The sequence below is a fragment of the Zosterops lateralis genome, assembly GCF_965231275.1.
Source record: "Zosterops lateralis genome assembly, chromosome: 2".
NCBI lineage: Eukaryota > Metazoa > Chordata > Aves > Passeriformes > Zosteropidae > Zosterops > Zosterops lateralis.
Genome location: NC_139763.1, coordinates 11,538,138 through 11,555,365, shown reverse-complemented (window position 1 = coordinate 11,555,365; position 17,228 = coordinate 11,538,138). Strand labels below are relative to the sequence as shown.

Here is a 17,228-nt window from a genome sequence, read left to right as displayed (position 1 = left end):
AGCATGTTCCAGCTATTAAATAAATGGCATATCCATTGTAAAGCTCAGATAATAACAAAAAAATGAAGACTTTGCATCTGGTAAACAATTGCCAAACTGACTAACGTGATCCTTGGGTTGGCAAGCAGTAGGGGTTTAGGCAATAGGCTGAAAGAGCACCTTGTGTTTGTGGAGTCCCACAGTTCACTTCTGTAGCTCCAAGATTTCCTTAACTCTCACCCTTCCCTTAACCACAGGTGATTTTATACCAAGTTTTTGGCACTATGAGCTACTACTTATTTGCTGCAGTCATATTCCTCAGCTGGTGAGCAGCATTATCAGCTTATGGGGCTCATGTATGGAAATGTTACACCTTGGTTGGTCTCAGCAGGGCCATTTTTCTTGCACAGATTTATGGCACTTTCTAGCAAGTTGATATGCTTGCTCAGAGCCGAAACAAATTCCTGGTGAGCCTGAGTCAAGAAGAGGAAGATTTATTGGTTTTCAGCCTGACTGCACACATGTGCCCAGAGGCAGCCAAAATGGGTCACAGCCAGGGAAGTGCCCACTGGGCTGGGGCTGGCCCTGGGTGGGTCCTGCTGCTCCTGCACCTTTGCAGGGGGGAATCCTGTCTGTGCAGGGTGTCAGAACTTCAGCCCCACCCTGCACAAAGCTGATAGCTGTCCTTCACTGCAGGGCACTCAGGTGCAGAAGTGACTGTAGGGAGCACCACAGGAGCTTGGAAGCTGCCCCTGGGCAAGGAGTGCAGGCAGCTATTGCTGGTTGCATGTGGGAGGGTTTGGGAGCATTTGTGCTTCATGCAGCACTGCAGACACTGTGCCTGCTACATGTACCCAGCCCAGCAAGGCAGGCACCACCATGGAGTGAACCACACACACTGGCAGCTGCAGACCTTTCATGCATCCTGCACACTGTTGCTTTCCCTCTTTTTCCCCATCCTATCTGAAAAGACATGGGTATTTCTTCCCATGGGTTTAGCTGCCCTGGTTTCTCCTGTGCCATCAGTGCAGCAGAGCAGAGCTGCCCACACAGCCCCATGGGGCTGGCAGGGTGTGCTGGGCTCCCAAAGGGCAGCAGCAACCCCAGGCTGGGCTGGGCAGCACTCCCTGGCTGAGCAGTGGCCATCACAGACCATGCAGCAGGTGACCAGCATGTACTGCCCTGAGATGTGTCTGATACATGGGAAGCAGAGGAGATGTGTGGCCTTGTTGAGAAGGGAACCTCCACCCCCCCAGTGTTGCTGACCTGGCCAGCAGGGCCTCACGATTTGTATCTATCCATCCATCCATCCATCCATTGAAAAGGTAGAGCAAAGACTGTGAAGTCCAGGAGTAAATGGCACAGCATGTTAACAAGGCAGACAAAATCAAAGAGAACTAATTTTCCCCTCTGCCCAGAGAGCAAAGGAAACACACTGACCAGTCCTTAAAATAAAGAGGATATTTTGCTGAACATATATGTAAGGAAAACATTTCTAAGAGCCACTCAGGAACACCAGGTTTTATTGATGGGATGTTAGGAGCTGTAAATCATGGGGTCACAGGTGTGGGGGAAAGGAGTGGAGCTATCCTCCCTCTTGCTTAATTGAATTCAAGAGTCATCACATGGGGCTGCTGTGCTTTGTGGATTGTAGAGTTTTCAGGGAAGACTTCAGTACAGCAAAGCACACGCTGATTGACTTATGTAGGAGTGAATCCAGAGTAACTCAAGTCTGGGAGAGTAGATGTGGGATGTATATTTATTTCCTCAAGTGAATGAAATGAAGAAATTCCCACCTTCTCCTTCACTGTACTATTGAATTCATGGCAAACATATGATGTTTTTGCCTTTGAATTTTATTATTTTCCACCACATTATTTCTACCACCAAAAGGTAGCTCAAAGGCAGCATCATGACACAGCCTGAGTGGAGTCTGGGTATCAAAGCCTACACATTTCCCAGATCATGGAGATGTGTGATCAGCCTCTCTGATGGGAACACACACTTCCCAAAGCCCCAGAGAGGGTTTTCCTATTATGCCTGGTGGAAAGGAGACTATCAAGTGTTGGACTGCATCAATCTGGCCTGAATGTCCCGTCAGGGATAAGGCAGGAAGTGTGGGGCTGGCAAACCCCCAAAAGCTTGGGGAACACAGGAGGTTCACAACTTCAGCAGGGGAGAAAACCCCAAAGAGGGGAGAGCTGAGCACTCAGGTGATGCCAGCAGGGAGTTTGGCCAGTGCAGCGCGGCAAGGATTGCTGGGGAGATGTGCTGGGTGAGTGCTGGACCTGCACAAAAACTACTGAACCTTTTATATAACATAATTGCGTGCTTTATTGATATACACAGTAAAGCAGTATATAATACAATAGTAAGGCATATATTTGGTGAAATTTGGTATGTTGTGAAAAAAATGCAGTAAAACAGAAGTTTATAAAAATAATTAGTAAATGTTACAGTGTTGGTGTTAAAACACAATATATTATGATATCCAAGTAATAAACCAGTACTGAGTAACGATGAAATAACATGCCATATGGTATTTATGTATTCAACTACACTGATTATGTTTTACAGTTTAATACTTTGTCATTATAAGGAATATGAAATAATTCCCAAATTATGCTTAAAAAAGCAGCAATAAAGCTTTCAACTTTTTAAATACTTTTTGACAGACTCACTCCAAAACTAAGATCTAGAAAGTAAAACAAACAAAACAAAACCCTGATGAAAACAATCGTGCAAACTGTTTTTCCTCCATAATTTTTTTCTGAAGAGAAGGTTTAATGTATAAGGGGGGAAAAAAGAAGAAACCCATCTCTTTCTCAAATCGCATTTTAAACATTCTGATTAAAAAGGCCATGAGAAACAGTGAGGGTTCCTACTGTACTCAAGTGTTAAAAAGCTCTTTATTAGGAAAGCAGAGGTTTGGGGGGGGATTGTACTTTTTTTTGTAAATTATTAACGTTGTTGTTATTACTTAAACAATGAGACCTGGTCACACAATGGACACGTGGTGATGATGTAACATTGTCATACGTAATTGTCAGGAACACCACAAAACCAAAGTGAGGTAGAAATAGCATGACTAGCCATGTTCGATGTTAACTAGCATTCAAAATAAAATCTTTCCCAAGTTTAATTACACTTCATACAAGAAGAGGTAACAGATTTTTTTACTCTTGCAATATATAAAGTCAGATGGGTGTGTTTCTATGTATTTTATGGTAAAATTAAAAGCTGGTTAAGAAAATGAAGTGGTAAAGCTTTTGCTGACAGCACCTCATACCCAAACCTCTCTCTCACAGAGCTGCAGTCAAGCTGGCTAATCTGTTTCTGTATCAGCTCCTCTCTTTCTCACCTTATTGTTAATTGTGCAGGGGTTACTTGTACAGAGAAACCAGAAGGAGAAAGGACCAGGGCCTTTGTTTTGGTGATAAATATTCATGGAGCAGTGTGACTACCTTCACCTGATCACCATTCCAGGCTAGAACAGCAGTAACTCTTCCACAGCCTTTCCCAAAGGTGGCTGCAGCACCTCAGCTCCTTGGGACCGGCTGCTGCAGCAGGATGAGACACGGACAGTGGAAAGCTCGAGGAGCTCATTCCCAGCCCTGGTAGCTGGACAGAGCTCTCTGGGCACCCCACTCGTGCTTGGGGTCAGGAGCCCACCCCACAGGGGGCTGGGGGGAGCGTCTCCCTTCTCTCCTCTCCTCTGCAGAAAAGGTGACAATGGGGGAGAGCTGGCCCCAGCCCTGCTGAGCCATTGAGCCCCAGGGTTCAAACCAGTAAGGCAAAGTCTAAGTTCCTTTACTAAAAGTATCCAGGAATTTAGTCAGCAGAGGAAACACTGGCACACAGGATGGTCGTTACCTTCTTTCCTTATTTCTTCTATGTTTTTTCTTTTTTAATTGATTTTTTTTGCAGGCTCTGTCATGTAATGTGCTCTTTCATTTAATTATTGCAAACTAGCTGTGTAATTGCTAGTTGCTGTCCAAAACCAGGACAGTAAGTCATGTAATTCTTAATTTTATTGGAAAGATAAAATGTAACTAGCTTCATTGGAAGTTCAGGTTTTTTTGGTTATATTTTCTAAGCCAACCCTAGTCAGACAAAACCAATCAGAAATGTAAGGTGGCCATTCTGGTGTCACTGCAGGATTTTTTTTTTTTTCTTTTTTTGATAGGCAAGTAAAAGAACACAGGACATGAATCTCTCTGATGCTGTTACAGAGCTGAAATGAAACTAAACAAATGCACTGCCTCAGTATATTTTTTTTGTGTTTTTTTTTAAGGGGGTTTCTATAAACAATTATTTTTATAAAGCACACTTTAGTTTACAATCTTTCATTATAACTGTTATAAATTTTTTTTAAACAACCCGAAATGCGTTCCATATAAAGAAATGGCAAGTTATTTAGCTATCAAGATTTTACATGTAGTTCTCTTATAATTTTTGTACAATTGCATAGACGTGTAAAACCTGCCATTGTTAACAAAACAGTAACAGACTTAGGAAACTACTGAAATCTACAGTATAGTACCACTACCCTTCACAAAAATATAGATTTGTTTTCTTGTAAACTCTTACAGTCTAATCCTCTTTGTAGTATGAATATTATAAAAACCATGCGGAACGCCTGAAGTTGTAAAACACATCTTGCTATTCTAACACCTTGTCGTCGGTCATCACGGTCACTAAGGTTTCCATCGCTCTTCCCAAGTCATCTGCCATGTGGAAAAGGCTCCCTACATTGTGGCCTGAAAAAGAAGTCAAGGAGGAAATTAAAGAGGAGGATGTGGCAGCCTGTGGGTAGGAAAACTTCACAGATCCATCATTCTCCATGTGCTGCTCGCCGCCATTCCCAGAGGAGATTTCCAAAGGTCTCCTGGATGAGTCCAACAGGTTGTCATCTGCAAAAGCTGCCAGGTTTGTACAGCACTTTAACAGCAATACTGGCTTGAATGGCTATGGCAAACCACCCTGCAAACAAGCCAACACTCCCCGTGGTCATGAAGCTTCATCACTATCAATGTTTGCCAAAAGCAACAATTAACTCCACTGACATCACAGAAGAGTTTCTGACTGATGCTGCAAGTGGTTTGAGCATCCAGTGTTTTACCAAAGAGAAAAAGTGAAACAAACAGATCACCAGTAATTAACTAAATCATTAAAGCCAAGAAGTCTCAGCATGGTACCTGCAAAGGTAGATATAATGATGGCCAAACTAAGCAGCTCAGTTGATTCAATCATTTAGAATATTCTTTCCTTTTTGGACAGCAGTCCAGCACAAAGAAAGATGCCCCAATTATCAGCTAACTACTAGGCAGAGTTCACTTGTGTATTTCCCCTCACCCATAACCACTCTGAAGTCCTAAGATGGTATAACCACAAACTCTTAAACAGATATGATGAATAAATACACAGTACAATTCTGGAGATGAAATCTGAAACTTCCCACACTCATGTCACCAGTGTAGCAAATTTTGATGGGTGGTAAGAAATGGCTTCATCACAATTAGAGACCAAATAAACTCAAGGATGGGGAGACTTGCCAGAAATTGCCATTTTTGTTCCAGCATGCCTTGTCTAGTCTCCCACTGCTGTTTAGGAAAGTGTCTCTCTCTTACAAGTCCTGTGTGAGATTTTGAGACCTCTACAACTGTCTCAGATATCCTCTGGCACCTCAAGTGACAGAGACATCATGGTTTAAACAGCTGAACCTTATCTGGAGTCTCCCTTGTGAAAAAATACGACTGAAGAGGGAACATGACTGAGATCTAGGCACCCTACAAGACGAGCATCCAAACCAGGGACTGAGTGTTCAAGATTTCTTGCAAGGACAAGGAGGAATGAGCAGACAGAAGGTCTTAAAGCAAGCAGAAGGAAATTATGCTCCATACAGCACATAATTGTATTACTGAACTCATCGCCACAGGCTGATGTTGAGGCCAAACACATAAATGAGTTAAATGAGGAGTTAGAAAATAATCACTGAAGAAAGATTTATGTAGATGCAAAGAAGTGCACATGACCTCCAACTCAAGAAGTCTCCACGGTGCAGAGTGCCAACTGAACATTTATAAGAAGTGAAGTATTACTCAATAAAACTGTATGTCACCCTGGCCTGAGGGGCTTTGATTTACTCTCTGGGAGCACTTGTGACAGAATAGATGTGTCCAGACTTTGTGTCTGGAAAAACACAGGAAGTGCAATGCCATCTGCCCACAACTCTGGTTCTCAGAAATGCTCTGCAGTACTCTGGATGCTGAGTCCTCACCATGGTCCTTGAGGAAGGAGCATCCAAATGAGGGAAGGACATGACCAGGGCATCCAGGATGCACCTTTCATATAGTCCCTACCTGTGATGTGCTGGAGTCTGACTGACCATTGCACACCTACACAGTGCTTTCCCCTCCTGACACAACTAGAACAGGAATGAACCTTCCCTGTGGGGAAAATCGGACTCCTCATCCTCTTCCCAATGCTTGTATATTGTGGCAGTCAAGCACTGCTGACATTTCTACAATAAGTAAGAGCCTGGAGTGATCTTAGGTCAGCAGCTTTTATGGAATAGAAAAAAACACCACCTTAGAACTATTCAGAGAACCATAGAATTGTGAGGGTTGGAAGGGATCTTAAGAACCATCTAGTTCTACCTCCCTGCCATGGGCAGGGATGTCACTCACTTGACCTGACTGCTCAGGACCCCATCCAACCTGGCCTCAAACACTTCAAGGGGTGGGGCATCCACAACTCTGGGAAACCTGTGCCAGTGTCTCACCACTCTCAGTTAAGAATTGCTTTCAAGTATCAACCTGCTCTTTTTCAGTTTAAAACCACTGCCCCTTGCTCTGTCACTGTCTGCCCACATAAAAGCCTCTCCCTCCCTTTGATAAGCCCCCTTAAGGTATTGGAAGGTCTCCCTGAAGCCTCCTTTTCTCCAGGCTGAATAACCTCAGGAGCCTTTTTCTTCTGGGGAACTACTATCACCCTCTGCACTCAAATACTAGTTTTTTCAAGTTGTTAGAGTTTTTTAAATTTTTTTTATTTTTTTTTTTAATTAGCATTGAGGATACAAAACTAGGCTGAACCTAAACAAGAACTATCCAAGAACCTGCCCATTGGACAGTGAGCTGTGCTGTGACACAGCTTGCCAGTTAGCAATACAAAAAAATAGTTGGTTCTGGTATCTGGTGACAGTTTGCTAACTGCACTAATGTGCAAAGAAACAGATGCATCAATCAGCAATTTCACCCATACATCATAAATGTATAGCCATCCTATTCATCTGAAGTGAAACCTTGTAATTTCCTCATCAGCATGACAAGTAACTACGTATGAAAGATTCCTGCCAAGTTTTGGTCAAAACATAGTTTATTTTAAAGTGAATGTATCCTACCACATTTATTTTAGCTGTAAGGGATAATCTCTGTCACTGGCATCATGCAGACTGAGATCAATCCAGCAACTTACACCATCACAAGTGAAAATCTGATGAAGCCATATGAAATCAAGAACATACGGGAGATGCTTGTGCAAATGGAAGCACTGAGCTGCTCTACTCACCTGAAACTGACTGAAACTCCCTGACTTCATGGGAATTCACCCCTCTGCTATAACCAGACAATGCTGTGACTGGGTGGACAGCTATGAGAGGCTGCCTGTGGGCTCATGGGCTCTCATTCAGATTTGTTGTGATCTGATGTTTCTAGAAAACTCCAGGGCTCTTCAGGATTTCAACACTGCTCATTCCCAGGAAGACTGATCACCCTTTTGTAGGCTTAAAACAACCCAGACTGCTAAACTGCATCCTCAGAAATTAATACTATTTTGTTCTGTCAAAAAAGGGCTATGTCTAGAAAGAATAACTTCAACCAAAAAAACACACAAAAACCCTTTCACACGTGTGCCACAGCAGGTATAAACTGTTACATTGTCCAGGCAATGAGAAGTCCTTATGGATCCATGAATCCCTAGGTACTTTTTAACACCTAAATTTCTGTAATACAGAAATGTCTGATAATACCTTTTTTTTTTCTTTCTGTTAATTGATACAATATTTTTGAAATAACCATGCTTTGACTCTGATCTCTCTCCTCAAGAGCTGTACAGATGTATGCTGCAGTGATTAAGGAGCTACAGCTCCCTCTCCCCCACAACATCCACACTCCCTCTCCAGCACAGGTCATAATTTCCTCTGCATAAAGACTCAACACTCGTGTCTTCTCTGGAGCCATCTGAGGTTAGAGCTCAGGGCATGAGCACAAAGCCCTGCTGACTGCAGTCTGTGCTGACAGCTGGACTGTAAATGCAGCAGCAGTGGGACCACAGGCTCCAGGACAGCCCTGGGATGGCAGGATGGGACAGAGGAGCAGGTGGTGGCTGTGCTCCAGTCACACAGCTGGCAGACCCTCAGCTGGTGTCACTGCACTGCCAGCAGGATTTTTGCCTCTCTTGGACATGGGAGTAACTGCCAGGTCAACTGAGACTGCAAAGAGCTGAGAACAAAAGACATGATGACTTCCTGGTACTGTATGTGCAATGAGTGCACCCCCTTTTGTCATGTCTGAACCTAAATAAGTGCTCAAGTTCTCTGCTTCCAGAGTTTTGCTGCTGCCACTGAATGCTGCTCACTTGCCCTCTCTAGTACTGAAATGTAGGACATTGACATTTTTAATTAAGAAGCAAATGAGAGAAGTAGTGTCCTAGAAGCACTTAGAAAAATAAAAATCAGAAATTTCCATTATTATTCATACGTCTAAAGTAATGTTATCAAAGAAGGCATTAATTCCATTCTTTTTTTTTTTTAGCATTAAAGCTGAGAAAGTCTTATCCATGCTTGAGGCACTGAAAGGTTGAAAAACGCTGCTGTGTAAGAAAAAAACCTAGAAGACACTTTGAAATGCAGCAATAAAGCTCAAAATGGACATGGACAGTATTAACTTCAACTTATAAAATCCACAGCTGCCACTTGCTTGGAAAGCAGAAGACACCTATTTCTGCAGACACTAACTACCTCACTTCTGGTCACACAGACAGTGATGTGTTTCACATCTGCTGAATTTGCTTTAGAGACTTTAATGGAATCAAGGCCCATGGGTGTGGGCACAGTAACAGAATACCAATCTTATACTACAGCTTGTCAGAGAAATAAATGTGGAACATTCAGACTTGACATAGTGGATGGAAAGTAAATTGAGAAATCCCAACACAATGCAGGGCCTTTTCTAGCAGAAGAGATTGGTAACTCTTTCCTGACAAAAGAAAAATCCTTCCTGTTGGTGACTTTGGTTTTGATACCCTTATTCATATTGAGTAATGCCACAAAATCCATGGGATTACACACAAAGACAATACCAAATGTGAGTAATGGAATCAAAACCTGGCCAGGTGGGTTTTAAACCACAGGATCTGCCTTTGCACATACAGACTCACACTGAAAGCAGAAGCTGTTCTTTACCATAGCTCATATCCTTCATAAGCAGGTGGACAATTTCATTTTATATTCAGCTCTCCAAGTTACCAAGGTCCCTCTGGAGCCACTAGAGAGCACCAACTCAGCCAGAGAGAGGAGAGTAGTTCACTGAAGTAAATTTTTTAGGGATAAACTGCTGGAATCAGATCAGGTAGAATATGCCAATTTTAATTTATTTTTGTTAATTACTTATATTGAGTATGTCCTCTGCAGAAGAAGCTTTTTTTGAGTAATATGCATAAATATGAATGAGGATAGTGGAAACCAATTACCTGTTCTGCTAAATGAGAGAACAGTTCTGAGAGTACATGAGGCGAGAACAAACAGGGCTGAATGTGAAATATTTTCTGCAAAATATCTGGATTGGTACAATCTGCTGATGCCACCTCAAGCAGCCTTTTTTGATCCCTATGAGAGGACCTGCCATTCAAGGACAGACAATCTGCACCAAAGATCTTAAACCTTGAAGTAGCTGAACCTGCCCCAGCACCTACAGCCAAAGCAGAGAACCTCTGTATTTCAAGGCAGCACATCAGGACAAATCCCACCTTTCCCAGGGTACCCTGTCAGTGACTGGGGGTTCACAGCAGCTCTGCTAAGAACCCCAGTGCCCTGTTTCCATGAGCCCCTCCCTCTGGACCAGCAAACCAGTTTACCCTTCAATTTGCAAACCAGGTTACCCTTCAATTCCTGCCTCATCCACAACGAACGTCTTCTGTGCAGAAAAGGTCATTTCACAGCTACTGCAACTGCACTCAGGCACTCTCTGAATATTTTATCTTTAATAATAATTTTCACTAGAAATTCATCTTTCAAACGCTGTATCTGGCTGGCGAGTGAAGAGCAGCTTCACAGAGGAAAATCAAGGCTCTCTGGAAATGCTTTCAAAGGAGCTGTGACAACACAGAGCAAAACTCTTCCCTCCATTAATGAACAGCGACACACAAATTCCAAAACCTATTTTGCATCAAACCAACCATGTCTGAGGTGCACAGTGAAAACCATGGCCCATTTGCATTGCTGAACACAACACTGTGGAGCTGGTGAATGTTAGTAGCATTCTTCATTCTGCAATTGTACATCAGGAAATTAAAACACCCTGAATCTCTTATACCTCTCAACTCTCATATTTTTAAAGAAATATAAAAATAACTATTTAATCAGTGGAGATGATGGTTGGTATATATATGGTATATATACTGGTACATATATGTAAATACAGCTGTGAGTTTGTAAGCAGAACAGCAAGAGACCCCAGTCTCCCTGTTGTGCTTACACACAAGAGCAACATAAGTCAATGACTGCAGCATATTGACTGCCAACATTTATCATTCAGAGGCTTAATTTCAATGTATTATTTTCTCCTCCCCATTCCTGATTTTCCACCTGTGGGAGTGTGTAAGAAAATGCAGATCCTTGAGCTGACATTGTCTCCACTGAAAGTTGAGAGGTACACCACTGTTACAGCACATGTGGGGAATGCACTGAGCAAAACCAAACAAAACCCAAAGCAAAATAAAACCACCCCCACCCTTCACCAAACCCAAGCAGCCCCGTGCTGTGTCACACACATGCTGGGCACAGAAAGCAAGCTGTGACAAACAGAAGCCATGGCAGTGAGCCTGTGTCTCACTAACCTCTCTCACTGGCTTTCCAGGGGCATTTCTTCCTTTAAGAACAGAGGGAGGAAGTGGAATAAATATCAGAAAGAAAGGAAAACAAAACCACACATGAATATATATAATTTATACTGTAAAAGACACTTTCCATTTAGAAATTTAACATTAAAAAATGCATTTCTACTTAAACAAAGACCCAAAGTACACTGAAATCCACTGATGATTCTGAGCTGATTTATTCAACATTTGTGTAACTTGTGGCTTGGTTTAACCTCTCAAAAACAGTTGGGAAAACTACTAACAGCAACTTACACCTGTCAGTTGAGTATAAGGACTGCAGACAAGATCTGAACTCACTTTCTGAGCATCCTAATTAGCTTATTTGAGTACTTCTGCCAATCAGTGTAAGCGGTTAAAACATTTTCCCCCAACATCAAATTAATTTACCCAGACACTTTACATTGAATTGTGGCCTACATACACTGAGTTATTGGTATACATGCCTGTGTGTACACACATATTTCACATCTACAGAAGTACACTGGAATACAACATGCTCACATTCAGGATAAACATATTGCAAAATATGTTTGCAACCTGCTGACCTGCAAGCATGGTAAAATTCAGGGGGTGGAGGGAGAAACAGACAAAAATTTCAAGTAAAAAAGGGAAAAAACCCAAAGTATCTCAGAATGTTAAAGTACTGCCAAAATGGAGCAAATAATGGGTTTGGCTGCAAAGATGGTCCTAACAAGCCTTCATAGAAGCTGTATTTTGATCAGGCTGATTCTTCTCCAACACTTCTCATAGCCTATTTGTTTTTAGAAAAGGAAAGCCAGGGGTTAATCAACAACAGAAACACCCCTTTGTTCACCTTTCCACCACACAGCCATAACAATCTCCCTGTCCCCAGAAGCAGTGTCCCACTGTCACTGTCACACTGCTGGCAGCTCTGCTCTGGCCAGGCTTGCAGTCCTAGTGAGAAAGCCACTGCAGCAGATGCTGTAGGATGATCTTTGCCCCAGAGCTGCTGTAAATGATGCAATTTGAAATGATGTGTGGGGCACTGGGGAGAGAGGCAGACACATTTGGGAGAACACACCAGTCAGCATAACAGTAACCTAATTGCTGTTGGGGTTTGCTCTATGGCAGCCTGCAGGAGAAGGGAAGAGAGGCAATAAACAACTTTATGGGTATTTTACAAGTTGCAGAACAAGGGCCAACAGCAGAGCAAGGCTGAGCAGAGGCAGTACAGGAGAGGAGGAGAGAGAGCAGAGGAAGGAATGGCATCACTGACCAGCACAGGCCTGAGCCATAGCTCCCAAAAACTCCAGGCAATGGTAAGGGCTGGGGCAGCCTCTAAGGCCTGGACAGCAGACGTTACCATTTAATGAACAGAGAAAGTTTTAGTCCCTTCCTGCCCCCTCCCTCTCCCCAGCAGCACAGTTCCTATTAAAAATGACAGCAACAGGTTCAATAACAACATGCTCTGCACATGGATTTTTATTCTGCTCCTAAGTGAAATCATTACTCCAGTGATGTCTGTAGCACACATGCTGGTGCAGCACAGAGGTACCACGGCCTGATGGCCAGGAGAGGTGTCACTTCAGCTCTAAGGACTCCACCTCACAGGCCTGCTTAACCTTCTAGCTCTTACATGTGTGTCTACACAGCCTGAGACCTCCCCTGGTGCCTTTATCAGAAGTTATGAATTCCTTAAAAAATGCTTTCCAAAAGGGGAGATGAGATCATCTCACCAGTATCAATCATGTAACAGAAAATCCTTGGAAAGGAAGATACAAAAGCTATTGCATATTTTGGTCATTTTCTGAGGAAGAGCCTCAGGGTTTAGGTCAGATTTTAAGGACCCCAGAAACTGCAGCATAGTACAGATTGGTTTGAAAGAGTCCTGGGGCAGGAATGAGACCCAGCAGGAGATTAGCTTGGGTTCACAGTTTAGCTTGGGTCAAGAAGAGAAAAGGAACTGCCTACAAGGAAAATACTGGAGGTCTTAAGAAACGCCTTCCTGTCTGCACAAACACCTACAACTGCAGCTACACAGTGTTTAATTTAAATCTACATGAGACAGACTGGATTCTGCTTGAAAATGAATGCATTTAAAGGTAACTAGGATAGCTCAGCACCACACAAAACAGCTGGTGAGGACAGTCTGTGGTGAGTAATCAGCCCTAGAATTTGTTAAATGCAGCAAAGATCCACGCTACTACAGCAACAGCTAATTTCTTCTGGAAGAAGATTAAAAAGGGTTTAATGGATTTTACGTTATTTTCTTCTTTGCATATGAATGAATGCCTGTTTCTAAGTTTTAAGGCAAGGAGTATGGTTTGGCATAAATTGCAGAGGAAGAAGATTGTCTATACTGCCGCAGTTCTGAAAACTTGTGTTCTGTAAGGCATCAAAATACTGATACGCAATCCGTGGGTGCCTAATTATCCATTATTTCTGCTCAAATCAACACTTCCTGCCCATACAAAATAGAAGAGTTTTCCTTCTTTTTTTTTTTTTTTTTTTGAAAGCTACATGGCATTGCATCACAGGCAAAGGCACACAGCAAGTGACTACATCAAACCTGAAAGTAGAGGCACCACCAAAAACTTCATGCAGGAGTCTCTGCAGATCCAGGTCAAAACAGAGAGGACAAAGCAACCACTGCACTGCCTCTCTCACTGTGCTCAGGGCTCAGGAAAGGGACAGGCCTCACAAAAGGGACATCTGGGTCTGCAAAGAGCCTTTTTTTTCAAAACAACAGAAAAAAAATCCGTTGAAGTTTTATTAAATTCATTACCATATTCTCAGTTTACACCAGAACTGGGCATTACAAAACAGGGAAGACCTAGTCCACCCCACCACTGTCCCATCTGCAGAGAAGCTCAGCCAGATCAGTTCTTTTGTCCAAGAGGGGAGCAATAAAGGATCTCAGTCACCTGGGCTCACTGTGGTGAAATGCAGGACCACAGCACAGAGAAGGTGACACAATCCAGGAGAGGCCAGGGTATCTCAAAGGGAAGAGTATTTCCAGAATACTCCCTAGTACAGTAACTCCAGGGTGCTCTTTCACCGACTCAGTAAAGTGTGAAAAGAAAAGTCTGCATCATGAGACATTTTGCTGTTAGAATAAGAGAAAGTGCATGATTTGCAGTGCTCAAGGTTGCTAGTTCCACTTAAGAGTCCCATTCATGCCAGAGCCTGGCTGATGCACAAGTGAGAGGAGAAAATGGGACTGGTGTGTTTAATGTGACTGAGATAAAAATAAAACTCCTAAAATTAGATGCTATTCTTATTGCTGTGGGGTCCTGTAATTTCACTGTGCCACACCAAAACTGTTAAACAATACCATGGGAAATTGTGAGGACCTGTCTCATCATGCCACAGCCTCTTAGCTCTTTTAGGCCATCATGGTCTCATTTCTAACCAGTTTTGGCTCACAACTCTTCATCATCCCCCAGCAAGGGCCCAGCATTGCAAATCTGTGAAGCTCTCTCACCAACTTCAGTCAGTTCAAGAACTTCTGCCTCTAAATACCTCTCTGAGCTTCATTCACAAAAGGCATTTGCCATGAAACCATAAGTGCAAAACTCAGCCTGGTTCATCACGAGAGCCACCTGAAGTGGTGCAACTTGTTCATCCTCAGTGCTGCAGGAAAGAATTTGGCTTTGAAAATACTGACCTGCCAATCTTACTCTCTAACTGTGAACCAATTCCCTGGAGATTTAGTAGTTTGGGCACAAATACGGCGTGAAAATGTTTTCCTCTGTGGCCCATTATTGAGCAGGGTCAAATAAACCACTGAGGTGGCATTTAATGGTAGATTTCCACTAAATGTCAGACCTCTGGCTTTGACATCTGTTTTGAGTTAGCACAGCAGCTGTTTGAAGCAGCTGCAGCAGTTGTGAATTTGCTGGAAGCAGCAAAGTAAAAGAGGAGTGGATGGGAAACCTTTTAGATTAAAAGGAAAGAAAAATTCCTTAAGGACAGCAATCATCAGGTATTCAGCAGAATTTCTCTCTCCAGAAATGAAACAGCTTTTGGCACCAACAGCCAGCTGTGCAAGGAGCAGTAAAGTCCTGTTCTCCTTAGGAAATGCCAAGAACTGCAAAAAGGTTAAACTAAAGAAACAAACAAATGAAAAACCCTATAAAAGGTATAAGGTACATAAGTTGTTGCATCTGAGGTCTGCTTGTACAGGTCTATGACACAATCTGTTTTGCACTTGCTTCTCTAAAATACATTCAAAATGAAGTCTTGATGCCCCTTAAAAAACAACTTTGTGCAGCAAAAGCTTGAAAACTGTAATCTTAAGGAATGTATCTCCATGTGAGTGACAATTACTATTGCTTTTTATTGTTTTGTTTCAGGACTCCAAAATAAGAGCCATTACTCACTTTAGTAAACTATTTCCCAATTTGAGTAAGTCTTACTCTTCAAGTGCTTTTCACAATATTTAGGCTAAATATGTCTGTGATGCTCAACTACACATCTGTGCACCCAAGCACAGAAATTCAGTCCTCTCTCTTCATGCTTGTTCAGCTCTGGACTTTTCTCTCACAACCATAGCCTTCAAAATCCAGTCTGCTTTTGCCATATTGATCTGAACAAGTTGTTGCTATTCTAATGGCAATAGGACACCCAGAATTATGTCCCTGATTCAAAAGTCCTGCCACTCCCTATGCTGTGACATGCTGATCTTTAGCTTGAAAATTAACATGCTTATTTTTACAGGCCACAAAGAACACATTATTTCATAAAATCATTACGGTTGGAAAGGACTTTTAAGACCATTGAGTTGACCTGTTAACCCAGCACTGCTGAGCCCCTCACCAAACCAAGTCCTCAGGTACTACAGCCACATGTCTTTTAAATACATCTGTGGTTGTTGATTCAACACTTCCCTAGGCAGCTTGTTCCAGTGCTTGACAACCCTTATCCTGAAGAAATTTTCCCTAATATCCAATTTAAACCTCTCCTGGCACAACTTAAGGCTGTTTCACCTTGTTCTACCTCTTGACGCTTGGAAGAACAGACCAATCCTCACCTTGCTTCAACCTCTTTTCAGGTACTGGTAGAGTGATAAGGTCTCCCCTGAGCCTCTTTTTTTCCAGGGGAAACAACCCCAACTCCCTCAGCTCCTGTATCACAACCTATTTCTGAATGGCAGACTGGGAAGACTGCATTTCTGGTATCTGACAATTTTTTAGTTCTACCTTATAAGGATTAATAAAACAAAAAGTATTGCTTATAGATATATGCTATTGATTGTTTGGGTTTATTCTTCTGTTTCTGGAACACCTACTTGAGGTTACCTACCTGTAACCTGAGATTCAACTCAACTTGTACTGGAAAGAAACAAAATTTCCCTTGCACCATGCCTGAGTCCTTAACATTATGCCCTCTTCTCAGGCTGTTCTGCCAAACTGATTTCACTCTTCTGCAACTGCACTTTGATATTCTGTTTAAAAATTAGAAATCTGAGATACAGATTATACCTCTCAACAGCAAAAAGGCTCCTGATTCAGAAGTTTGTGGAGACCAATCAACTCTGCTTCCTCTTCTTCTTCCTGCAGACTTGAATATTTGAAATCAGAAACCCCTGGTGCCTGTGGAATATGACCACAGCATCTTTCATGTCACACTGAAAGTCTACATGAGGCTGTAGCATGTCAGATGTTGGACATAAACTTTGTGTATGCAGGTGTCAGTTGAATATAACTGAATTCTTAAATTGGGAGTAGAAGAAAACTTCAGTAACACAAATTTACATGAGCTCTCAGCAGCCTCTATCAACCAATAAATGGAAATCCATTTGCACTGGCTGTAGGACAAACTATTTTACAGAGAGACTGACCATTCTTATACCTCAGCCAAAAGGAATTACACTAACCTGGCTTTCATGCAAACACATCAAAAGATATATGCAGAACAGAGAAACATAATTCAAGTCCTAATCTCTTTAGCCAAAACCTGGTATGATTCCCAAAAACCTGAACAAGTTTCTCTCCCAGCTGAACTAATCTTCTTGTGTAGCCTAAGAGAGGAGAAGAGGCAGATTCTGGCTCAGCCTGGCAGTGCCTTTGCCAAGACCTAAAAGCCAAGCCCCATGGGAAGATTGGCTCTGCTGGGCTGTGCCTGCCCCT

The 17,228-nt window shown here is 42.5% G+C and overlaps 1 protein-coding gene across 11 annotated transcripts in view; it reads right to left on the bottom strand.

Annotated features, from left to right (window-relative positions):
- Positions 1 to 2,308: 2,308 nt before the first annotated feature.
- Positions 2,309 to 17,228, bottom strand: part of DMD (dystrophin) — a gene marked incomplete at its 5' end in the record, with an annotated part of 1,168,120 nt that continues 1,153,200 nt past the window's right edge. For 8 of the 11 annotated variants that reach the window (XM_083855614.1, XM_083855612.1, XM_083855617.1 and 5 more), the window contains one exon: positions 2,309 to 4,739. In XM_083855614.1, coding sequence (XP_083711740.1) covers positions 4,642 to 4,739 — 98 coding nt within the window. In that variant the 3' untranslated portion in view covers positions 2,309 to 4,641. Of the gene's footprint in view, positions 4,740 to 11,094; positions 11,127 to 17,228 lie in introns of all 11 variants that reach the window. The other 3 variants (XM_083855615.1, XM_083855618.1, XM_083855619.1) reach the window with 2 other exon arrangements.